The sequence below is a fragment of the Xyrauchen texanus genome, chromosome 29 (genome assembly GCF_025860055.1).
Source record: "Xyrauchen texanus isolate HMW12.3.18 chromosome 29, RBS_HiC_50CHRs, whole genome shotgun sequence".
Classification (NCBI taxonomy): Eukaryota; Metazoa; Chordata; class Actinopteri; order Cypriniformes; family Catostomidae; genus Xyrauchen; species Xyrauchen texanus.
Window position 1 is genome coordinate 41744357 of NC_068304.1, and position 26813 is coordinate 41771169.

General features: G+C 45.0%; 1 protein-coding gene across 1 annotated transcript in view; it reads left to right on the forward strand.

Annotated features, from left to right (window-relative positions):
* Window positions 1–1398: 1398 nt before the first annotated feature.
* The window catches only part of LOC127622759 (protein arginine N-methyltransferase 8-B-like), a 26470-nt gene continuing 1055 nt past the window's right edge, over window positions 1399–26813 (forward strand). The window contains exons 1-8 of the mRNA XM_052096838.1: window positions 1399–1607; window positions 11058–11288; window positions 13317–13472; window positions 21569–21632; window positions 22048–22190; window positions 22533–22620; window positions 23394–23509; window positions 25218–25368. Coding sequence (XP_051952798.1) covers window positions 1539–1607; window positions 11058–11288; window positions 13317–13472; window positions 21569–21632; window positions 22048–22190; window positions 22533–22620; window positions 23394–23509; window positions 25218–25368 — 1018 coding nt within the window. The 5' untranslated portion in view covers window positions 1399–1538. The remainder of the gene's footprint in view (window positions 1608–11057; window positions 11289–13316; window positions 13473–21568; window positions 21633–22047; window positions 22191–22532; window positions 22621–23393; window positions 23510–25217; window positions 25369–26813) is intronic.

Below are 26813 nucleotides of genomic sequence, written 5' to 3' on the forward strand. Positions count from 1 at the left end.
CCGCCGTCTGCGAGGCGAGTGGGGACTGGACTCCCCGACCGCCTGGAGTGATGGAGCCGCTGCCAGGGGCGGAGGAGTGTCCTGCCATTCCCCAGGACCGCCGTCCGCGAGGGGAGGAGGGAAGCGACGACTCCCTGACCGCCTGGAGCGGTAGAGCCACTCCCAGGGGTGGAGGAGAGTCCCCACGGTTCGCTGAGAATGCGGAGGGGTGTTCTGTCCGGTGGGGGTCGGTCTGACTCTGGTCCGCACGGAGGAGCGGCTGCCATCTGCCTGAGAGGGTGGAGGAGTGATCGGGGACCATGTGACTGTGCATCAGGGAATTGGTGAGTGAGTTATTTATTTTTTTCTCTTTCTCTGTCGCAACGTGTTGGCCTTTATCCCTCGCCTATATTGTTTTGTTGTTGATTTTACTCTCCTGCCTCCTCCCAGGTCGAACAAGGCGGGGATGACCCACCGGCAGATGGGGTGCAAGGCACGCCCCCGCCCTGGAGAGGTGTGAGGCGTGACAGAACGACATAAGACAATATTATCTTCTCATATCTCTGTTCTGGAGTTTCATGCAAACAATTCAGTACAAGAGTTAAAGAACGACAAAGAGATTTAAACTCCTGAAGCCATGAATATTTAGTCATCCCATCAACACACACAACACAGTGAACACACACACACACACACACACACACACTCTCACTCACTCACAAACACACACACACACTCTCGCACACACACACACACACACACACACACACACACACACACACAGTTTGTAACTTACAAAATTGTCCTCGTAAATCACAAAAACAAGCACACACACACACACACACACACACACACACACACACACACACACACACACACACACACACACACACACACACACACACACACACACAGAGCTCCTCAGTCACATTCAGTCGGTGTAAGGATTTAGGCGCGGTTGAAACACATCTCATTGGCTCTCGCTGCTCCATTTAAAGATATGCAACAGCAGGAGAGGTGGACCACGAGCTCGCGTTACACTCATCAGCATCTCCGAGATGTGTAGCAATGTCTCCGAGACCCTTTTATGTCCTTGAGAGAATCTCATCAGTGATCGCCGATTGAGATTTGAGCGGGACTATTTCAGAGCAGGAAACACAACCGGCACATTTCCGTTCCACACGGCGATAATAAAGCCGGATCATGAGGGACCTCTAGAAGATCTCTGAAGGGTCACTTATAGACTTTATATTCCAGCTCCGAAGGACGAGCGACAAACCCTTTCATAGATCAGTTTATGTGTAGATCTCCCGTTCCTCAAGTCACGGAACCGCATTTTATAATAAGTGCATGACGGTTCCCGCGGTATGGAGAGTTCGCAATGCGCTCCTGCGGGGAGGTCTAGCAGCAGGATTCAGGAGGACATTCAAACAGTTCCAGGGGTCGTTTATTAAAGTTGCTCAATACACGGCTGCAGGTTCATAAGACATTTTGAAGAGGGGATTCTTCTTCTTATCATTCATTTCTCGCAGTCTCCGGAGCAGATCTCGTCGGCTCTTATGGGACTGAAACACTCCTCTCGATGTTTGCTCCTCAGGAGAAAAATGACTGATACAGAGAACACCGAGGTAAGCCACGAGCATCACCAAATATCAAAGTTCTAGTTTGAAGTCCGACAAGACTGTAAATCTGATCACGTGTGATGTGAATCTCGTTCTTTAAAGTCTAGAACAAAGAAGGGAACAAACGGATCGCAACAAAGAAAGTCGGTCGGCCGTTATCGATTTACACTGCTGTCCATCTGTGAAGATGCTGTAAAAGCTCTTGTTGTGATGTAATGATCTAAACTTGAAACAGAAAGGTTGGATGTTAACCCAGTTGCTCCTGTAATAAGTGCACTGTGGTCACTATATCCATGCTTGAGCTAAATGATTAATCAGTGAGTGTCAGTGTCTTGGTGGTTCTCTGGTCGCTGTCTATGGTGCTGAACTTCTTTCATTTACATTTATGCATTTGGCAGACGCTTTTATCCAAAGTGACTTACAGTGCACTTATTACAGGGACAATCCCCCCGGAGCAACCTGGAGTTAAGTGTCTTACTCAAGGACACAATGGTGGTGACTGTGGGGATCAAACCAGCAACCTCCTGATTACCAATGTATTATACAGTGCACTTATTACAGGGACAATCCCCCCGGAGCAACCTGGAGTTAAGTGTATTACTCAAGGACACAATGGTGGTGACTGTGGGGATCGAACCAGCAACCTCCTGATTACCAGTTATGTGCTTTAGCCCACTACGCCACCACCACACCATATAGGACCCTTATTAAGGGTTCCTTTTTCTTCTAATGTTAAAGACATCTTACACAACATATCTTTACATGTATTAAAGGTTATTTCGTGTCTTTTAGCTGAACTTAAACAGTATATAAGGGTCATTCCTACAATTTGGTGACATGTCCCTTGAACAAGTTCTGATATGTAGAATGTTTAATGTGTACCGATTACTACTTATGATGTTCCACACTTCTGCGGGCCTAAAAGTCCAATTTAATGTATTTAGTGTCATTCCCTTATATCCACAGAGCTGCACCTCTAAGGAATATTCTGGGTTCAATACAAGTTAAGATCAATCAACAGCATTTGTGGATTAATGTTGAGTACTAAAAAAAAAGAAGAAAACACATTCCTCGTTTTCTTTAAAAAAGCCCAAATGTGTGTTCCAGTGAGACACTTCCAATGCAAGTCAATGGGGTTTAATCTGTCAACATTCAAATACTGTTTCAAAACTATAGACACAAAACATAAACAATATGTGTGTTAACATGATTTTACTGTCATTAAATCAGTTAATAACCACATCTGTGGAAACATATTAAATTTTACAACAAAGTTGCCATGACGATGTGATGTCAACTAACCCTAAACCAACTGTAAAAATGATGATTTAAACAACATTACAGCTCAAATAACACACGAGTTTAACAGAAGAATTAAAGTGCTTTTATAAAATTATAAGCTTCACATTTATGACTTTAAACCTTCAAAAATGGACCCCATTGACTTCCATTGGAAGTGTCTCACATTTGTGCTTTATTAAAGAAAAGGAGGAACGAGACAAAATCTAATCAACATTACGCCACACATGCTGTCGATTAAGCTGAACTATTTCACTACTACCATGAAAAAAGGGCTAATATAATCAAATTTCTCAAATGTATTCAATTAAGAGTTTAGTATTACATTCTCTCTCTAGTATGTTTCCTTTTGTGGTAAAGGTTTAATAATAATAATACTCATAGTGGAAGTTATTATCCACTTAATGGCTAATTCTAGACACTTATTGTCCACAGTGTTATTGACATTGGGATTTTCAGGCCACGTCAACACTGATCCGTTTACGTTTGAAGCCTCCGTTTCCTAACTGTTATGAATACCCTGTCTTGTTTCACTGTTGCCCTTTTGTTTACCATCGTTGTCACTTTTGGCATTTTTTAGTTTTCACTTTAGTCCCTTATGTAACTCCATAGTCTCTTTGTTAGCGTTCGTGTTTCCTCTGTTCATTGTTTTCACCTGTCCTCATTAGTTTGCCTTTTACTTCTGTTAATCACCTTGTTATCTTGTTTGAGTTCTGTTTGTTCATTGGTCCCTTTTTCCCTTGTTTATGTATTTATACCCTGTGTCTTTGTTCAGTCTTCGATCTATCGTTGTTTGATGTTAACCCGGTGTATCTTTCCTCCCGAGTTCCCTGTTTGTGTCTACCGTGGTTTCCTTAACTAGTTTATGTTTCTTTTCCCCATCGTGGGTTGTTACTTTGTGTTCCTTGACTAATAAAGTTCAAACTGCGTTTGGATCCGCATCTCTTCGTCAGCCTCGTTACTCAAGCATAACAGAACGATAGACCAACTATGGATCCAGCAGTTATACGGGCCAACTGCCGGTTGCTCAACCTCAAACAAGAGGGCCGCCCTGTTGAAGACCACATCAGCGACTTCCTCGCGCTGGCGAAATTCACAGACTTCCCGGACTCAGCCCTGGTGGTCTTCTTCAGGGACACTTTACACGGTTCAGCTCAGGGAGCGTTTGCGCCGGCAACGCTTGGTTGGACTCTCCACGACTTCCTGGAGGCTGACCTTACTGGTCTGCGGCTCACCCTACACCGTGGTCTTCGCCGAGGAGGATTCCACCTCTCCTCCCACTGTGGTGACTCCCCAGTCGTCCTTGGCGCTTCCTGCGCGCCAGCCCCACCTGTCAGCGAGCCCGTCCCCACGCCAGTCGCCTTCCATGAGCCAGCGCGCCCACTGCGTCTGCCGGAGGAGGAGAGAAGACGGGCTTCTGCCTCCCGGCCAGCGCCAGCCCGGTCTGCGAGCCAGAGCCCACGCATGTCACGGTGAGCGAGCTAAAGCCCACGCATGTCACTGTGAGCGAGCCTGAGCCCTCGACCGTCCCCGAGCCAGTGCCGTTAGCCTCAAACGTCAATGAGCCAGTGCCGTTAGCCTCAAACGTCAATGAGCCAGCGCCTGTAGCCTCGACCGTCCCTGAGCCAGCGCCTGTAGCCTCGACCGTCCCTGAGCCAGCGCCTGTAGCCTCGACCGTCCCTGAGCCAGCGCCTGTAGCCTCGACCGTCCCTGAGCCAGCGCCTGTAGCCTCGACCGTCCAAGAGCCAGCGCCTGAAGCCTCGACCGTCCAAGAGCCAGCGCCTGAAGCCTCGACCGTCCAAGAGCCAGCGCCTGAAGCCTCGACCGTCCAAGAGCCAGTGCCAGTAGCCGTGACCGTCCAAGAGCCAGCGCCAGTGGCCGTGACCGTCCAAGAGCCAGTGCCAGTAGCCATGACCGTCCAAGAGCCAGTGCCAGTAGCCAGGTCCGTCCAAGAGCCAGCGCCAGTGGTCGTGCCCATCCTAGAACCAGCACCTCTCGAGCCTTCCAGGGCTCCGCCTCCCGAGCTTTCCAGAGCTCCGCCTCCCGAGCTTTCCAGAGCTCCGCCCTCCGAGCTTCCCAGAGCTCCACCTCTCAAGCCTCCTAGGGCTCCGCCTCTCAAGCCTCTCGAGCCTCCTAGGGCTCCGCCCCTCAAGCCTCTCGAGCCTCCCAGGGCTCCGCCTCTCAAGTCTCTCGAGTCTTCCAGGGCTCCGTCTCTCAAGCCTCCCGAGCTTTCCAGAGCTCCGCCCTCCGAGCTACCCAGAGCTCCGCCTCTCGAGCCTCTCGAGCCTCCTAGGGCTCCACTCCCCTCAAGCCTCTCGAGCCTTCCAGGGCTCCGCCTCTCAAGTCTCTCGAGTCTTCCAGGGCTCCGTCTCTCAAGCCTCCCGAGCTTTCCAGAGCTCCGCCGTCTGAGCTTCCCAGAGCTCCGCCTCTCGAGCCTCTCGAGCCTCCCAGGGCTCCGCCTCTCAAGCCTCTCGAACCTCCCAGAGCTCCACCTCTCAAGCCTCTCGAGCCTGCCAGGGCTCCGCCCCTCAAGCCTCTCGAGCCTGCCAGGGCTCCACCCCTCAAGCCTCTCGAGCCTGCCAGGGCTCCGCCCCTCAAGTCTCTCGAGCCTGCCAGGGCTCCGCCCCTCAAGCCTCTCGAGCCTGCCAGGGCTCCGCCTCTCGAACCTCTCGAGCCTTCCAGGGCTCCGCCTCTCGAGCCTTCCAGGACTCCGCCCCCCGATTCTCCTACGGCTCCGCCCCAGAGCCTCTTGAGCCTCCTACGGCTCCGCCCCCAGAGCCTCTCGAGCCTCCTGCAGCTCCGCCTACGGGGCCTCCTGTGGCTCCACCTCCAGAGCCTCCTACGGCTCTGCCTCCAGAGCCTCCTATTGCTCCGCCTCTCGATCCACTCAAGCCTTTGACGGCTCCGCCCCCAGAGCCTCTTGAGCCTCCTACGGCTCCGCCTCTCGAGCCACTCAAGCCTCCTGCGGCTCCGCCCTCAGAGCCTCCCGAGCCTCCTGTGACTCCGCCTCCCGAGCCTCCCACGGCTCCCCCTCTCGAGCCACTCAAGCCTTCGACGGCACCGCCCTCCGAGCCTCCCGAGCCTCCTACGGCTCCGCCGCTCGAGCACCTCAAGCCTTCGACGGCTCCGCCCTCAGAGCCTCCCGAGCCTCCTATGGCTCCGCCTCCCGAGCCTCCTCCGGCACCGCCTCTCGAGCCACTCAAGCCTTCGACGGCTTCACCCTCAGAGCCTCCTACGTCTCTGCCCCCAGAGCCTCCAGAATCTTCCTGGTCTCCGCTCCTAAAGCCTCCCACGGTGCCGCCTACCTCGGCTCCGCCTCCTGAGCCTCTTTCAGCTCCACCTCCTGAACCTCCTTCAATTCCACCTCCGGAGCCCCCGAGCCTCTCCCGGCTCCGCCTCCGGAGCCGCCATTGGCTCCGTCTTCAGAGCCTTCTTCGCCCTCGCCACCTTCGGCTCCACCTCCAGTGGCTCCGCCTTCTGAGCCTTCTACACCATCGCCTCCCTTGGCTCCGCCCAACACTGTTCCGCCTCCTGACCTGCCCAAGGCCTTACCGCCTGAGTCTGCCACGGCCCTGCCTAAGCCTCCTTTGGCACCGCCTCCCAAGTCTTCTATGGCTCCGCCGAAGTCCTCCTTGGCTCCACCTCACACGGCTCTGCCAGCCTCTGTTCTGTGGCCTCTTCCCAGACCTCCTGACCCAGTCCCAGTCCCGTGGCCTCTTCCCTGCCCCCTGACCCAGTCCCTGTCCGGTGGCCTCCACCCAGGCCTCCTGACCCTGTTCCCGTTCTGAGGCCTCCCCCCAGGCCTCCTGAACCAGTCCCTGTCCAGTGGCCTCCTCCCAGGTCCCCCAAACCTATCCTTGCCCTGTGGCCAGCTCCCAGGCCTCCTGCACCTACCCTTGCCCGGTGGCCAGCTCCCAGACCATCGAAACCTGTCCCTTTGTGCCCCCATGGACTGCCTAATTGTCCCTTGTGCCCCCGTGGACTGTCTCATCTCCCTTTGTGCCCCCCGTGGACTGTCTCATCTCCCTTTGTGCCCCCGTGGACTGTCTCATTTCCCCTCGTGGCCCCCCCGGACTTCCTGCCTGCCCTCTGTGCCCCTTGGACTGCCTCCTTGTTCTTGTGCCCCCCTGGTCTGCCTGTCTGCCCCGGTGCCATCATTTTGTTCTCTGTGGGTTTTGTGTCTTTTGTCTTTGTCTTCTAGGATCGTCTGGAAGCCGATCCTTTGAGGGGGGGCTCTGTTATGAATACCCTGTCTTGTTTCACTGTTGCCCTTTTGTTTACCATCGTTGTCACTTTTGGCATTTTTTAGTTTTCACTTTAGTCCCTTATGTAACTCCATAGTCTCTTTGTTAGCGTTCGTGTTTCCTCTGTTCATTGTTTTCACCTGTCCTCATTAGTTTGCCTTTTACTTCTGTTAATCACCTTGTTATCTTGTTTGAGTTCTGTTTGTTCATTGGTCCCTTTTTCCCTTGTTTATGTATTTATACCCTGTGTCTTTGTTCAGTCTTCGTCTATCGTTGTTTGATGTTAACCCGGTGTATCTTTCCCTCCCGAGTTCCCTGTTTGTGTCTACCGTGGTTTCCTTAACTAGTTTATGTTTCTTTTCCCCATCGTGGGTTGTTACTTTGTGTTCCTTGACTAATAAAGTTCAAACTGCATTTGGATCCGCATCTCTTCGTCAGCCTCGTTACTCAAGCATAACACTAACGCAGCTATGGAGAGTGATTTCAAAAGTCTCCATTCTTGGTGGATGAAAAGGCTCTTCTAGTGTGGATGTGACTCTTTCTCATGTGACAAGTACCCCAGATATAATTGGCTCCCACAGGTCAGCTCAGAACACTTCTACCATATCTGAGTGTCCCACTGGGGCAAATGACCAGAGCTTTTGAGGAGGGCATCGAAGGCGTTTAAGGTTTATATACAATAGGATAATGGTCATCAACCAAATGCTCGGCAGTACAAATCCCCAGACTACAAGGGAGTGGAAGTGATCATGGGACGGACGGGAAACTGAGATTACAATCTGACTGTGCCTTTGAGCAAAACACTTCAGTTTTAGTCTAATTAGTGCCCCTGAACTTTAGACAATCCTCAATGAGGGATTAACCAGCTGGAGTATATTGACACGGTCACTGAAGCATGAAATCTATTCCATGTCTATTAAAGGATGAAGAAAAGAGGTTTGGAAAAATAAGATGTTGTTATAAATTCCTAGCAAAGTTCAGTGCAGCAGTGGGCCATCGTACAATGTCAGGGGATCTTTAAAACGGTCTAATGGATGCGGTCTGACCTCTGAAAACTCCCCCAAATTTGCAGGTAGTCTGAAGAGTGTCCTAGTGCTGTTAGTCTGTCAAATAGACGGAAAGTGAATGGAAGGTTTGGCGTAAACTGTAGGCTTTTAACGAACTGACAGATGCGTCTTAAATATTAGTTTTACAGCCTTGCAATGTCCACTTCAAGGTCAGCTGTTGGTTTTAAAGGTATAGAAAGCTTACAGTTGTGATGCTTACTGAAGAAAACACTTAACTCGAAATGCACTTAGAGAGTTGCAACTTCAGGGCATGATGCCCAGGGCTGCACGTGCATCTGCAAAATTCACAAGAGCTGTTCTGAACACATGAATTATTCAGATATGCAGTGCAAACAACTCTTAAGCTCTTTAAAAAGTGACTTTGTGAAACTGAATTTGACATTTTCATCAGAAACTCACACCAGAGGAAAGCCATGGCAGCGCTGTTTGTAAAAGATTCCCATGAGCACCCGTTTTCCCACTCGCACATCAATCTAGTTGTCACGAAAAACAATTTGAGTTGCTCTTCCCTCAAGAGCTCTTTTTAAAGGTGGAGCATTGCTGAAATGTGCCATTTGTTGAGGTTAAAAATAGAAAGTGAAATGAGATTTGTTAGTTGACTGGAGGGGCAAGGACATGTGTTCCTCCTCCCATCTCTCTAATAGATGCAATCCTGACACCTTTATACCTCTTCATACAGCTGTTCTGCCCCTCTGCTGACACTCATTATTTGAAATCCTCTGAGCAAAGATGGCTGCACACACACACAGATGCACATACATGTGCAAGAAAGAAAGAATGCAGTATACAGTACCTCAACATTGCTTCATTTTTATTGGGACACATAATATTGAAGGAAAACATTAGTTAGCTTCCAATGAATCAAGTGTCACTTTAATTCCCATGTGTGTGCTGTAATTTGGGAAGATGGTACATTGGTTTTATCTCTTGGTTTTAGGTCAAGCTTCTCTGCAGGTGCTAATCAGAGCCGGAGAGTCTCACCATGTGTACCAGCACTCTTCTGACTGTGCTGCGCTCCCTCTTGCCAACAGGGCACAGAATGCTTTTGCCAGCCAATAGAAGTGTGACAGACAAATGCTAGACATACTGGGAAAGGAGGAAGACTCTCCTCACCAAGTGAATACAGTTAGTCCAACAATAATTTATCTTTTAAAAATGCTGAAATCATACCAGTAGCTCGGCCTCTTCCAGCATCCATACATGTTAATTGGACCATAACTGGCCTCAGCATTGTCAACAATATGATAAACAAATGGTCTCCCGCCTTTACTTTAAATGCACATAAAACACTGTAAACACTGTATCCGCAAAGCAACCAGCATTGTGGACGACCCCACACACCCCTCACACAAACTCTTTACCCTCCTGCCGTCTGGCAAGAGGTACCGAAGCATTCGGGCCCTCACGGCCAGACTGTGTAACAGCTTCTTCCCCCAAGAAGGGCAGTGGTGGCTCAGTGGTTGAGGCTCAGGGTTACTGACCAGAAGGTCGGGGGTTCAAGCCCCAGCACCACCAAGATGCCACTGTTGGGCCCTTGAGCAAGGCCCTTAACTCCAGGTTGCTCCGGGGGGATTGTCCCTGTAATAAGTGCACTGTAAGTCGCTTTGGATAAAAGCGTCTGCCAAATGCATAAATGTAAATGTAAGCCATCAGACTCATCAATACTCAGAGACTGGTTTGACACACACACACATACACACACACGCACACACGTGTCCTGAGTTGAACTTTAATTACTATCACTTTATAACTGTCTGCTACCTCAATAACTGCTATGTGCATAGAACATTATCTCATAGTATGTTATGTTTACATTTTTAGAAACTGTCATCTTTTTGCACTACTGAGTACTGGTCGGCGCTGCACTGTCTATTGTCCTGTTCATTGTCAGTAATTTGTTGTACTGTCCTGTACTTTTTGCACATGTTTGCACGTGCACTTTATATAGGTATATATAGGTAGTTTATATAGGTATTTTATTTCGTTGTGTAGTCTCATGTGGTCCTATGTTGGTCCTTTGTTGTTTTTATGTAGCACCATGGTCCTGGAGGAACGTTGTCTCGTTTTGCTGTGTACTGTACTAACTGTATATGGTTGAAACAACAATAAAAATCACTTGACTTGACTTGACATAATAACGCATTGCAGAAATGACCGTTAAATCTTATACAGTATGGATATTAATGGGACAACCACAGACCTCCACCGCTTGTTGTTCTACCACAATGTTTCAAGCTTACTGCATCTATAGTCAACATTTGGGGAGGGATCATTTTGACAAACATTGCGATCTGAATTGTATGTTGCCACTGCTTGGGTGTCGCACACGCCCGCTAGAGAGCGCCCCTTGCTCACGCAGAGTTTCGTGACCTACTAGGGTGTTTGAAATGTTTGTTCTTTCTATGCATTTGACTGTTTTAAAGCACATGCATGCAAACGTCCGTGTCCGAGTCATGATCATTTTAGTTGTTAATATACAGAATGTGGCTGATTTCAGAAGTTAATGATTAAATCGTGTATCTTGTAATGATTTATTGTCAGTGTGTTGCTTGGAATTATTGAAGAGTGAGTTTAAAATGTGTTCCTTTGCCAATGTCATGATTTCTACTATTGTTAAGATTGTCTGTATATAAAACACATTATGTATAAAATGCATCATCTGATTGAAGTCTTGAAGCCTGTCCCAAATGTACACTTTTATAACTCATGCACCCTCATGGACTTGGAAGAGGACTGCAAGAGCTTAGGGTGCCATTTGGGACAGTTACAAGGCCACGGATATTTTGTCATTAGATTCACATTTTTAAACATCCCCGTTTAATTATTTTCCCCTTTGTAACTTCTAGCAAGAGCCCCTGAGAGCAGCCCCGTCCCAGTCCATCCAGCCGTTCCCCCTGCCCAAACCAGTATCATCGGTGCATCACGCCCAGCGGCCCACACGCTCATCACGCACGCCTCACTCAGTGACCTTACCCAGCTGCCCTGGCAGAGGAAAGATGTCCAAATTCCTCAACCCAGACGAGATGACCTCCAAGGATTACTACTTTGACTCTTACGCACACTTCGGCATTCATGAGGTACGAGCAGATCAGAGAAGTGAGGTTTATCATGTAGGATAGAAGTACTGTTGGTAAACGACATCAGGCCAGGTGTTACGTATAATCAGGGTTGGGCGGAATACTTTAAGAAAGTACTCTGGGGAGGGGGTCTGTGGGTATCTCAGCGAGTATTGCCGCTGACTATCACACCTGGAGTCGTGAGTTTGAATCCAGGACGTGCTGAGTGACTCCAGTCAGGTCTCCTTAGCAACCAAATTGGCCCGGTTGCTAGGGAGGGTAGAGTCACATGGGGTAACCTCCTCGTGGTCGCTATAATGTGGTTCTCGCTCTCGGTGGGGCGTGTGGTGAGTTGTGCGTGGATGCCGCGGAGAATAGCGTGAAGCCTCCACATGCACTACGTCTTCGCGGTAACACGAGAAAGTTCTCAGGGCTTAATAATGAATTCTCTCTCTTTAATGTATTCAATAAGGTATTCCGAATACATCACATACAAAATAATGTATTCAAAATTCAAGAACACTTTTAGAAAACATATTTTTGAAGGCAAGGCATAACTGCATTTACGTTTACATTTATGCATTTGGCAGACGCTTTTATCCAAAGCGACTTACAGAGCACTTATTACAGGGACAATCCCCCCGGAGCAACCTGGAGTTAAGTGCCTTACTCAAGGACACAATGGTGGTGACTGTGGGGATCAAACCAGCATCCTTCTGAATACCAGATTACCAGTTATGTGCTTAGACCACTACACCACCACCACTCCACTGGAAGAATTATGTGTGATATGTCATTATTATCTCATCTGAACCCATAAACCTCCACTTTTAAATAATCAAAGTGAATCTGAATAGCAAGTTTCTTTAAATTAGATGTGGAGTTTGACAAAAGGCAGTTTGTGGTCAACTACAATATTTTAATCTTCTTCTTAACCCATTATTTAATAGAATAGAAGCCTTAATTATGGTCACACATTATAGTAAATATTTTCACATGTCCCAGCTAAGCAGGAGTCAGAGAGCAGGGGTCAACCATGATATGGTGCCCCTGGAGCAGATAGGGTCAAGGGCCTTGCTCAAGCGCCCAACAGTGGCATCTTGGTGGTGCTGGGGTTTGAACCCCCGACCTTCTGGTCAGTAATCCAGAGCCTGAACCACTGAACCATCTATTAATCAATCAAATTCTTTGATCCTGCTGATCTAAAAGGAAGGGAGAGTGAGTGTCTAGTGTGTGCTGTTTATCAAAACTGTTTCTTACTTGATTGACAGTCATTTTCTTTCACATCTGCCTAATTGCGTGTTCAATATGAGAGAAGTATTCTAACACAATTTTATAAAGTAACTGTATTCTGAATACAGGTGCTTGAAAATGTAACGGGGCTGAATACAGTTACTTCATGTTTGTATTCTGAATAAGTAACAGCGTTACATGTATTCTGTTACAGCCCCTCCCTGTGTTTAATGCAGAGAAATGAGCCGGAGAGAAGGGTGGAGCCGGAGGGTGTCGTTGAATTGTCGGATAAGAGAGGGAAAACCTGCGAGATTAATTCTGTTCAGATTTATTTTTAGAATATAGGTCAGATCTTTTCCCCTCCTGTCATCTCAGTGTGACAGAAGCGTACACCGAAAAAGCTGCACAGATCTAAAGAGGCACGGTTCTCAAAGAATGTCAGAGCCTCTTATACGTGCGTCTAATGTTTGTGTTTGTGCGCTCATGTTCTGACAATAGGGTTTTTTGTGCAGTCACTCATCTACCAGATAAAAACACAGAACTGCATGAATATTAAAAAGTCAAACATGTAACTTTTATGTTTATTTAGATTTATCCAAAGACAACAATCCAGAGAATGTTTACATGTGTTCTCTGGGAATCAAATTAACATGGCATTTCTAGTGCCATTCTCTACCAGTTGAGCAATGAATGAATGATTAATCACAACTATGATTTTTGTCATGATCTTGTAGATCTAGATTGTCCTGTCTAGATTGGCAGCTCACCATCGTTATGTAACAGTGCAGTAAAAAGTGTGTGTGTGTGTGTGTCCAGGAGATGTTAAAGGATGAAGTGCGGACATTGACATACAGGAACTCCATGTATCACAACAAACACATCTTCAAAGACAAGATCGTGCTGGATGTCGGCAGTGGAACTGGCATCCTCTCTATGTTTGCTGCCAAGGCCGGAGCCAAGCACGTGTACGGGGTAAGAGGACGACACGTCTTATGCCTAAAACCGCAGGAGCCCGTGCATGCTGGGATGGTCCTCGGTGGCAAAAATTGCATCATGCGTGGCAGCCATGCCAAATGCCTCAGAGCTTTTAAAAGTGTCTAAAATAATCCTCTTTTGTGGGAAAAGTGATGCCATATCACCACATACTTATTCCATGATAACACCTGATCCTGCTCCCCAAATATGCTTCTTTTGTTTGTCATCAGCCCCACTAGAATATATATAATGTAGGGGTTAGGGTTAGAACAGTGGCCCCAAACAGTATGAATACATTTCATTGTGTTAGATAACAAAATATCAAAGTGTCATCTACAAACAAATCATGCTAAAGCTTTATCAGAACTAATTTCAATTGTTTGGCCATTTTGAAATTACTTTATATTTTTTTTATTCCCATTTTCTCCAAATTTGGAACGCGCAATTCCCACTACTTAGTAGGTCCTCGTGGTGGTGCTTCAATCCGGGTGGCGGAGGACAAGTCTAAGTTGCCTCCGCTTCTGAGAGCGTCAATCTGCGCATCTGATCACGTGACTCGTTGTGCATGACACCGCGGAGACTCACAGCATGTGGAGACTCATGCTACTCTCCATGATCCACACACAACTCACCACACGCCCCATTGAGAGAACCACTAATCACCACCACGAGGAGGTTACCCCATGTGACTCTACACTCCCTAGCAACTGGGCCAATTTGGTTACCCCATGTGACTCTACCCTCCCTAGCAACTGGCCCAATTTGGTTACCCCATGTGACTCTACCCTCCATAGCAACCGGGCCAATTTGGTTACCCCATGTGACTCTACCCTCCCTAGCAACCGGGCCAATTTGGTTACCCCATGTGACTCTACCCTCCCTAGCAACCGGCCCAATTTGGTTACCCCATGTGACTCTACCCTCCCTAGCAACCGGCCAATTTGGTTACCCCATGTGACTCTACCCTCCCTAGCAACTGGCCCAATTTGGTTACCCCATGTGACTCTACCCTCCATAGCAACCGGGCCAATTTGGTTACCCCATGTGACTCTACCCTCCATAGCAACTGGCCCAATTTGGTTACCCCATGTGACTCTACCCTCCCTAGCAACCGGGCCAATTTGGTTACCCCATGTGACTCTACCCTCCCTAGCAACCGGGCCAATTTGGTTACCCCATGTGACTCTACCCTCCCTAGCAACCGGCCCAATTTGGTTACCCCATGTGACTCTACCCTCCCTAGCAACCGGCCAATTTGGTTACCCCATGTGACTCTACCCTCCATAGCAACCGGCCCAATTTGGTTACCCCATGTGACTCTACCCTCCCTAGCAACCGGGCCAATTTGGTTACCCCATGTGACTCTACCCTCCCTAGCAACCGGGCCAATTTGGTTACCCCATGTGACTCTACCCTCCCTAGCAACCGGGCCAATTTGGTTACCCCATGTGACTCTACCCTCCCTAGCAACCGGCCCAATTTGGTTACCCCATGTGACTCTACCCTCCATAGCAACTGGCCCAATTTGGTTGCTAAGGAGACCTGACTGGAGTCACTCAGCACGCCCTCGATTCAAACCCACGACTCCAGGTGTGATAGTCAGCGTCAATACTTGCTGAGATACACAGACCCCCTTGCAATAACTTTTAATATACTTGTGCCAAGAACATTTTAAGTGCATGTTCCACTAAATTTGACAACATTTGTGTCTTAATTTTGAACAGCATATCTATTGTTTCATCAGTTCAAACCTTGTAAAATGGTTTGCCTGAAAACACCAGCTTTAAGTACTTTTTGGGGCCACTGCATGGATGTAACGTGGTATTCACAGACGTTCATTGGATTATCCTGTAAACTTCACTGTACATGAAAACGGTCATCATTTAGTACCATAATACATATTACATTTACATTTATTCATTTGCAGATGCTTTTATCCAAAGCGACTTACAAAAGAGGAAAACATCAGCGAATCATCTTAAGGAGACATTTGTACGAAAAGTGCCATATTACAAAGTTTCACTATCATCAGAATAGTTCTCAAAACAGATTTCAGTGCAACACGAATTGTAAATAATTATTTATTTTTTTGTGACTGGTTAAGTGCTTTTGGAAAAGAAGTGTTTTTATTAACATGCAATGTATTACCAACTGATTCCAGGATACTGTCACAGTACTTTTATGTTTTGTGGATCGTTCTGCCTTTCTTTCCCTCTCGCTCTCGTCCATTCAAAACTTCCCGTCTCATTCAATGCATCCCAACGCATTCATTATTTGCCTTAGAGGGTATGAACAGAGAAAAACTCGTGGGCAAATATTTTTCTTTGATATTCTGCGTCCCAGCAGCCTCAAGGGACAGAACATTTCGAAAGCTTTTCCCTGTTTTCCGAAGAGCGAGACTCCCTCGTAATACCGAGCCGCTGTCATTGAGTTGCACCTCGCTGCTATTCTCCAGTAACACTGTGATAATGAACATTTCTAACTCCACTCAGGAGTTATGCATGAAGTCAAAGAAACACCCGCTCAGAACCGTGAAGATAATGATCAACACAAAACCAAAAATATTATGTGTGTGCAGAAACAAGCTGGAAATTGAGTGCATGTTTTATTGTGAAGCCAACATACATATATTATGTTTGTTTGTAAACACAAGTTCCAATACTGAACTGTTTGGATGCTGTTTATACAAGTTAAGATGAATCACATAATGAACATTTATGAACTACTGCAGCTCATGTTTGTGTGGAGATTTATCAGGGAAAACCACTAATGGGCAAATCTATTCATCTGCATTCACGTTATGTGTACCATGTTAGTTCATGTAAAATAAAGCATGTTTGTGCTCAATAATTTCAGACAGACAAAAATCATATTAACAGTAATGCATTTACAAGCACGACTATAGGGCAAGGCATTCGGGAGAGTTTAAAAGCAGAAATGTTAAAGTATATTTGTTAAAGCACCAACCGGTATCCTTGTGCACATCATGTGAAACTCATTCATGACTGGAGCTGAAATTTATATTAGCTATACATTAAGGGTAGAAAGTGATTTATCAAACACATCTTATGGATTACTTTCAAGTGAAATGCATTTGCCCCATAGACTTCCCTTGTGAGTGATAACAAATATTCATCCCGGAAAATTCTGGGCAAAATATTTGTATATGAGCATAAAAGCATATTAGCCTAGTAGCATTTGAATATTGCTTAAATCCTCACCAAATAACCCAAACACTGGGTTATATAAAACATCCTTGATCCTGCACATCTAACACTTTTCTCTTGCTGACTCTGTTACATCACTGATTACTTTAAACTCTCAAGCGCTGCTGACCCACTGCAGAACGTGAAGAGTTTCCAGAAACAGGTGCGAGTGACTGTGAGGGATCTGATTCTATAGTCTGTATGCTAAACGCCAGTTGACAGTGATGGCTATGAACACTAATGATGGCTGGTAGACTGACGGATCTCAGCTGTCTGGAATAAACCTCTCGTTTCTACAGCAGCAAGAGATTGCAGACTTCTACTAAATCCCTCCTCCTTCCTTTAGCATCAGGCCACTGACAGCTCTGACACTGCCTGTGCTCGTTTATGTATATTTCTGTCTAAGAGCTGGAAACTCAGCACAGTTTATGAATGTTCAAAAAAGATCTGCGAGGAAGCTGGATGACGAGGACAGTATCTGATGGAGAGAGGGACTTTAAGTTGTAGAAGATCACACACACTCAATGCAGACTTAGTCAAAGTGGAAGGACATTGGACAACAAACACATTTATTGGGATGTTAGTCTTTTCAACCTCATCAAACAACTATACAATAATACATGCAGGGATACAACAAACATTAACTGTAAGACATTTCTACATCTGTTTCCCCACATCATTCCTACTGTAATGAAATAAAGCAACAGCAAATGTTTCTTTCAACCGTTTCTTTGCATTGCTATGTCTTCTCTGATCGGTGGCATCAAGATAAAGATATGGTGTGTATTAAGAGTGCTAGTGAGGCGGTTTGCCCCATGAGGCTTATTGATTATCTTAAATAAACAAACGTCATTTGTCAATCTTCACCAGACCAGGACCGTAATCAGGGGTTACAACTGGCCCACTAAACCAGCACTAAACAGCACTAAACCAACCAGAACTCACCAGCACTACACAGACCAGAACTAACAAGCACTAAACCAACCAGCACCAACCAGCACTAACCAGAACTCACCAGCACTAAACAAACCAGCACTAACAAGCACTAAACCAACCAGCACTAACCCAACCAGCACTAACTAGCACTAAGCCAAACAGCACTAACCAGCACTGTCCAGAACTAAACCAACCAGCACTAAACCAACCATCACTAACCAGCACTAAACCAACCAGCACTAACCAGCACTAAACCAGCACTAAACCAACCAGCACTAACAAGCACTAAACCAACCAGCACCAACCAGCACTAACCAGAACTCACAAGCACTAAACCAGCACTAAACAAACCAGCACTAACAAGCACTAAACCAACCAGAACTAACCAGCACTAAACCAACCAGCACTCTCCAGCACTAAACTAACCAGCACTAAACCAACCAGCACTAACAAGCACTAAACCAACCAGCACTAAACCAACCATCACTAACCAGCACTAAACCAACCAGCACTAACAAGCACTAAACCAACCAGCACTAACCCAACCAGCACTAACAAGCACTAAACCAAACAACACTAACCAGCATTGCCAGAACTAAACCAATCAGCACTAAACCAACCAGCACTAAAACAACCATCACTAACCAGCACTAAACCAACCAGCACTAACCAGCACTAAACCAACCAGCACTAACAAGCACTAACACAACCAGCACTAACAAGCACTAAACCAAACAGCACTAACCAGCATTGCCAGAACTAAACCAATCAGCACTAAACCAACCATCACTAACCAGCACTAAACCAACAGCACTAACCAGCACTAAACCAACCATCACTAACCAGCACTAAACCAACCAGCACTAAACCAGCACTACACCAACCAGCACTAACAAGCACTAAACCAACCAGCACTAACCCAACCAGCACTAACTAGCACTAAACCAAACAGCACTAACCAGCACTGTCCAGAACTAAACCAACCAGCACTAAACCAACCAGCACTAACCAGCACTAAACCAACCATCACTAACCAGCACTAAACCAACCAGCACTAAACCAGCACTAAACAAACCAGCACTAACAAGCACTAAACCAACCAGCACTAACCCAACCAGCACTAACTAGCACTAAACCAAACAGCACTAACCAGCACTGTCCAGAACTAAACCAACCAGCACTAAACCAACCATCACTAACAGCACTAAACCAACCAGCACTAACCAGCACTAAACCAGCACTAAACCAACCAGCACTAACAAGCACTAAACCAACCAGCACCAACCAGCACTAACCAGAACTCACCAGCACTAAACCAGCACTAAACAAACCAGCACTAACAAGCACTAAACCAACCAGAACTAACCAGCACTAAACCAACCAGCACTCTCCAGCACTAAACTAACCAGCACTAAACCAACCAGCACTAACCAGCACTAAACCAACCAGCACTAAACAACCAGCACTAACTAGCATTAAACCAACCAGCACTTAACCAACCAGCACTCTCCAGCACTAAACCAACCAGCACTTAACCAACCAGCACTGTCCAACACTAAACCAACCAGCACTAACTAGCATTAAACCAACCAGCACCAAACCAACCAGCACTAAATCAACCAGCACTAACTAGCATTAAACCAACCAGCACTTAATCAACCAGCACTAAACCAACCAGCACTCTCCAGCACTAAACCAACCAGCACTTAACCAACCAGCACTGTCCAACACTAAACCAACCAGCACTAACTAGCATTAAACCAACCAGCACCAAACCAACCAGCACTAAATCAACCAGCACTAACTAGCATTAAACCAACCAGCACTTAACCAACCAGCACTAAACCAACCAGCACTCTCCAGCACTAAACCAACCAGCACTTAACCAACCAGCACTAAACCAACCAGCACTAACTAGCATTAAACCAACCAGCACTAAACCAACCAGCACTCTCCAGCATTAAACCAACCAGCATTAAACCAACCAGCACTAACTAACATTAAACCAACCAGCACTAAACCAGCTCTAAACCAACCAGCATTAAACCAACCAGCACTAACTAGCATTAAACCAACCAGCACTAAACCAGCACTAAACCAACCAGCATTAAACCAACCAGCACTAACTAGCATTAAACCAACCAGCACTAACTAGCATTAAACCAACCAGCACTAAACCAACCAGCACTCTCCAGCATTAAACCAACCAGCATTAAACCAACCAGCACTAACTAGCATTAAACCAACCAGCACTAAACAAGCTCTAAACCAACCAGCATTAAACCAACCAGCACTAACTAGCATTAAACCAACCAGCACTAAACCAGCACTAAACCAACCAGCATTAAACCAACCAGCACTAACTAGCATTAAACCAACCAGCACTAACTAGCATTAAACCAACCAGCACTAACTAGCATTAAACCAACCAGCACTAAACCAGCTCTAAACCAACCAGCATTAAACCAACCAGCACTAACTAGCATTAAACCAACCAGCACTAAACCAGCTCTAAACCAACCAGCATTAAACCAACCAGCACTAACTAGCATTAAACCAACCAGCACTAAACCAGCACTAAACCAACCAGCACTAACTAGCATTAAACCAACCAGCACTAAACCAGCTCTAAACCAACCAGCATTAAACCAACCAGCACTAACCAGCATTAAACCAACCAGCACTAACTAGCATTAAACCAACCAGCACTAAACCAGCTCTAAACCAACCAGCATTAAACCAACCAGCACTAACTAGCATTAAACCAACCAGCACTAAACCAGCTCTAAACCAACCAGCATTAAACCAACCAGCACTAACTAGCATTAAACCAACCAGCACTAAACCAGCACTAAACCAACCAGCATTAAACCAACCAGCACTAACTAGCATTAAACCAACCAGCACTAACTAGCATTAAACCAACCAGCACTCTCCAGCATTAAACCAACCAGCACTAAACTAACCAGCACTAAACCAACCAGCACTAACAAGCACTAAACTAACCAGCACTAAACCAACCAGCACTAACAAGCACTAACACAACCAGCACTAACAAGCACTAAACCAAACAGCACTAACCAGCATTGCCAGAACTAAACCAATCAGCACTAAACCAACCAGCACTAACAAGCACTAAACCAACAGCACTAACCAGCACTAAACCAACCATCACTAAACAGCATAATGGTTATTGACAAATAATGTTATCTGAGATAACAAAAATAGGTCAATCAAGTTTAAACGGGGGACAAGTTCATAGAAATGTAATAATTGTGTACATCTTGGCCTTATAGCATTTTATACAGATACATTAGTGGTGTAGTAGTGGTGTGACCATCAAGTAAAGGAGATTATGTTATCAAAATACACAAAACTACAATTTCAGGTATATTCTATATATATATATATACACAAATATGAAATTTGAAGTCACAAATATAAAGGTTTTCTGAGGGTTACTCCATTTGAACAAAATGTGCCTTTTCATAAAACTATTAAATTATAAAACATTTTTAAAGACTTCTCACACAGTCTTAAGAGCTCCTCTCTGATTTAAGGGATCATGGCGACCTGCCTGTTGGTCACACCACATGACTTTGATTTGATAAATATGAATCATATTTTAAAACAAATTAGTTTCATTGCTAGAAAAATTTAAGAACTAATAAAATATTTTCCGGCACAACTGATGACAAAATGTATTTTAATGAGACTTTTATTGTGTTTTACAATCTCTGGACAGTTACAGAACCGTACATGAGATTTATGACTTTAAACCCCAAAAAACATGTCATGTAAATCACAGTACAAGTGTATTCAACAAAATGTCACAGGAATTGCATTTTTACTGTATTTTGCTCATTTGAGAAGTTTATTTTTTGTAGAGATCAGAATGAAAACGCACTAGAGGTTCAGAAAACATTTCAACATTGTGTTTCTCTTCTTCAGATCGAATGCTCCAGCATATCAGAATACTCCGAGACAATCATCAAGGCCAATCATCTGGACAGTGGTAAGAAGTGTGTGTGTGAGTGTGTGAACTAACACACACGTGTATATTGTACTGGCCTTGAAAGTCTGAATAGAAAGGAATAGATTGGTCAGGTGTCTCAGTTCTCCGGTCAAATGGTGATTGCTGATTTTGTGTTAGGTATTTTTCTAAATAAATAAGACCTTAAATCATATGGATTGTTGAGGAGTGGTGTATATATATATATATATATATATATATATATATATATATATATATATATATATATATACAGTGGTATGCAAAAGTTTGGGCACCCTTGGTAAACTTCTGTTGCTGTGAATAGTGAGTGAGTAAAAGATTTCTTCTAGTTGTGAGAGATTCTTGGGCATCTTCACACACTTCTCTTATGAGGTCTGTCCACAGATCCAGAGACACGCGCTACTGTTTGTTACAGTTATCACCATCTTTAAGGGGAAAGTGGAGGAGACGGAGCTGCCAGTAGATCAGGTGGACATCATCATCTCTGAGTGGATGGGCTACTGTCTTTTCTATGAGTCCATGCTCAACACCGTCATCTACGCCAGAGATAAGTGGCTGGTCAGTGTGTGTGTGTGTGTGTGTGTGTGTGTGTGAGAGAGAGAGAGAGTGAGCAAGTGTGTGTGTGAAAGTCAGTGTGTGTGAGTGAGCAAGTGTGTGTTTGTAAGTGTGTGTGTGAGTGAGTGTGAGCAAGTGTGTGTGTTTGTGTGTGTGTGAGCGAGCATGTGTGTGTGTTTGTAAGTGTGTGTGTGAGTGAGTGAGAGAGAGCAACTGTGTGTTTGTGAGAGAGAGAGCAACTGTGTGTTTGTGTGTGTGTGTGTGTGTGAGTGAGAGAGAGCAACTGTGTGTGTGTGTGTTGCAACTTTCTGCAGAGTAAACAGAGACTGTTCTTTTCATCTTTAGAAACCTGGAGGTCTGATGTTCCCGGATCGAGCTGCTCTTTATGTGGTGGCGATTGAAGACCGACAGTACAAGGACTTCAAGATTCACTGTGAGGACACACACACACACACACACACACACACACACACACACACACACACACACACACACACACATCTGATAACCCAATCCTAATCAGACTGGACTAGATTTGCCTGAGGAGGTCAGAGAAATCTGTGTTTCATAGTGATTTTAATCACTTCCGATTCTGCCAAGTCTGTGATTCTCACACACAACCTCTGTAGAAATGACCTCGGCGAACTCAAGCGTCCTCTGAGAGATCGAATCCTGTCCGAATGCGTCTGTGATTGATGATTACTGAGATGTCACAACGCCTCTCCTCGTGTATTTTGATCTTCTCGAACCGTCTAGAACGGCTGCAGTGCACTTTTCAATTTGGATGTAGATTTTTTTTCCCATCCGACGGAATAATAAGAAATAAAATGATAAAGGAGTCGAATCACAGTAACATTAGTGCTTTCACTCACATCTGCTTATGTTTTCAGTCAATCATGTGATGTGTAGTGTATTAAATACGTAAGAATTGCTCCATAGGGTCGACACTTTACAGAATCACAATGAGTGTTTTGGCAGTAGCGGGGTTTCCATCTACATATGTTATGCACATTTTGGGATCCGCTGGATAGAAACACTAAGATGCAAATAAAATCTTCAAAATGCACATAAAATGTGATATGCTCGTTTGAGGTGGATACAGTTATTATTCCATAAGAAGAGACATTAAGAGATGGTGTGTGTTATGCAGCACTACTGTGAGTGTTGAATGTATATGCTGTTGTGTAAATGACTCTGTTTCTACAGGGTGGGAGAACGTTTATGGCTTTGATATGACGTGCATCCGGAACGTTGCTATGAAAGAACCAGTGGTGGATATTGTGGACCCAAAACAAGTGGTGTCCAACACCTGCCTGATCAAGGTCACCATCAACACTCAATGCAATGAATGTGTTCCTCATGTGTGTGAGATGAGAAAACAGCAGCACTGATATTTAACTGATCATGAGCTGTATCACTCAGTGTGACAGTCACATAATGATCCGTTGAATTGCAATTTTATTTCATTATAATCCACTGGAGAAGCAGCTGATGAGATCATTATTGTTGAATCTGCTCTACAGATGGACTGTGAAATGCATCTTTAAACCTCTCCTTCATTGAAGAAAGGTACTTTATGAAATACAAAGTGTTTTTTAGCTTCTTCTCAAATATGAATTTATCAGCTCTCTCTGTACCGAACTGCCGCATCTGGCTCGGCCTTCTCCCTCTCCTCGGCTGATTAGCCTGATTGGAGGTCGGCCGTGTGCATTCACGGCCCAGCCACGCCCTCCTCCTCGTCACAGAGATAAATCACTCAAACAGAAGAAATCAGGATGTTTTGTTAACCCTAACAAGGAAATTGGTTATGCACATCAGATAAAAATGACAATGTCTAAAATATACTACATTTACATCAGTTTCTGTTGAAAAGCACCCCTGCGCTCTCTGTCACTTTCACTCACACCCACACCAACACACACACACACATTGACACATACAGACATGCAAACACAAACACACACACACACACACACACACACACAGACACCCGCACTGACATGCACACACAGACAGACAGACACGCACACACACACACATACAGACATGCAAACACAAACACTCACACACCCACACATACACACTCACACGCACACAGACGCACGCGCACACACTGACACTCGCACACAGACACGCACGCGCGCAAAGACACGCACACACAAACATACAGAAATGCAAACACAAACACTCACACACACACACACCCAAACTCACACATACAGACACTCGCACTGACACACGTACACAGACACACACGCACACAGACAGACACACACACAATACCTTATACTGACTTGTTTGTGCAGGAATACTGGGATTCATTTTCCTTTCCAAACTTTGTGCTTCATAAGAGAAAATCAAATAGTTCTGACTGGTCGAGAGATTTAATGCTTGATTTCAATGGAAGTGAGAGGAATATAAAACACTCACACAGAGACAGAGAGAGAGAGAGAGAGAGAGAGAGATTTTGATGTTGTTTTCAGGTTCATCTAGGGTTAGAGATACTCGGTGTGCTGATGGGAAATGATGGAGTCATCTGCAGTGATCTGAGAGCAGTAATAACATCCTAACAGGATTACTGAAGACTAACAGCATGACATTTCACAAGGAGAGATGGAAAGAAAAAAAGAGAGCAAGAACAATCAGGATGTGGATCTTTTTTTCATTCTCTTCTCTAAGAATCAAATCTCTTGAGCAAATGAGGACTTCTGCAGAAGTCTCCCAACTCTTAGATGTTTCAATACAGCTTCAACACGTTTCCCGTAATCTCACGCGTGTCTCCTTTAGAGTTTCAGAGGACATCTCAACAATGAGGTAATTTACATGCACTCATTCAGGTATCGGTCATGCTTAAACCGTTTATGACTCCACTAAAGGAATTCTGTTCAGTAGGGCATTTTAGGACAAACCTCTGAGACATGAAAGTGAGAACTCCATGAGGTCTGCCGTCCCATAAGGGAGCAACCTCAAGTGTTTCTCTGTGCAGTTCTCAATGTAGATAACCCTCTCTCTTTTCTTCTGTCATCTCAGGAAGTGGATATCTACACAGTGAAGCCAGAGGAACTGTCCTTCACCTCCTCATTCTGCTTACAGGTCCAGAGGAATGACTATGTACACGCTTTAGTCACCTACTTCAACATTGAGTTCACCAAGTGTCATAAAAAGACCGGCTTCTCCACAGGTGCCATGTTTTACACCACTTCATCTCTCCGTCTACAAGAGTTTCATCTGTAAAAGACCAAAATGTTTGTGTGCATGTGTGATTTGTGGTTTATTTCCGCCCTCTTGTGGCTCATATATGCCACAGCACAACCGAATGTAAATCACAGTTTGGTGGGCTCATATTTGCCCAATCATAGCAGACAATTCTGTGTAATGTGAAGTGTCTCTGAGAAGTCCATTTGAAGAGTTTAAAAACACAACTAGCCCCATATTCTGTTGTTACAAATATATTTGCCATGTGTTCGAGATGTGTTTACATGTAAATTTGCCATCAGGCTCACCCATTTTTTGGTAATGCACCCAAACAAATTCTACTTTGAGTCAAAACACATGTGCATTTTCCCCTCTTCTATCGTATGCTGCAGTATTAAAGGGACAGTTCACCCCAAAATGTATAATTCTGTCATCATTTACTCACCCTCATGCCATCCCAGATGTGTGACTTTCTTTCATCTGCAGAACACAAATGAAGATTTTTAGAAGAATATTTCAGCTCTTTAGGTCCATACAATGCAAGTGAATGGTGACCAGAACTTTGAAGCTCCAAAAAGCACATAAAGGCAGCATAAAAGTAATCCATACATGGTTTAATCCATGTCTTCAGAAGGGAAGTGATAGGTGTAGGTGAGAAACATAAATATTTAAGTCCTTTTTTATATGCATATCGCCCAGTAGGTGGCTATATGCATGAAGAATGCGAATCACCAGAAAGAAGAATAATGTGAAAGTGAAAGCGGAGATTTCTTGTAAAAAAAGGACTTAAATATTGATTTGTTTCTCAGCCACAGCTATCATATCACTTCAGAAGACATGGATTAAACCACTGGAGTTGTATAGATTACTTTTATGCTGCTTTGTGTGCTTTTTAGATCTTCAAAGTTCTGTTCACTTGCATTGTATGGACCTACAGTGCTGAAATATTCTTCTAGAAATCTTCATTTGAGAAAGTCAAACACCTCTGGGATGGCATGGGGGTGAATATATGAATCTACCAATCAATAAAAAGCCTCAGTCACCATTCACTTTGATTGCATCTTTTTTTGGGTGAAATGAAAGTGAATGGTGACTAAGACTGAATATTCTGCATGACATCTCCTTTTGTGTTCCACAGAAGAAGATGAAAGTTATACAGGATTGCAACAACATGAGGGTGTGTAAATGATGACATAATTTGTAATAATTGTTGGGTGAACTACCCCTTTAATTCTGTGCCGAAAGTAGGAAGGAAGGTGTCATCTAATTATCGTTTATTTCAGTCGTTACTAAGAGAGACAGATATATATTTCATTCACACAAAACAAACGAGATCTGCACTTTTAAAACGTGAAGATTCAGACAGACCGTCTGCTGCGGCTCACACTCATCATTTCAGTTCTCTTTACTGCATTTCTTGTTGTGCGACTC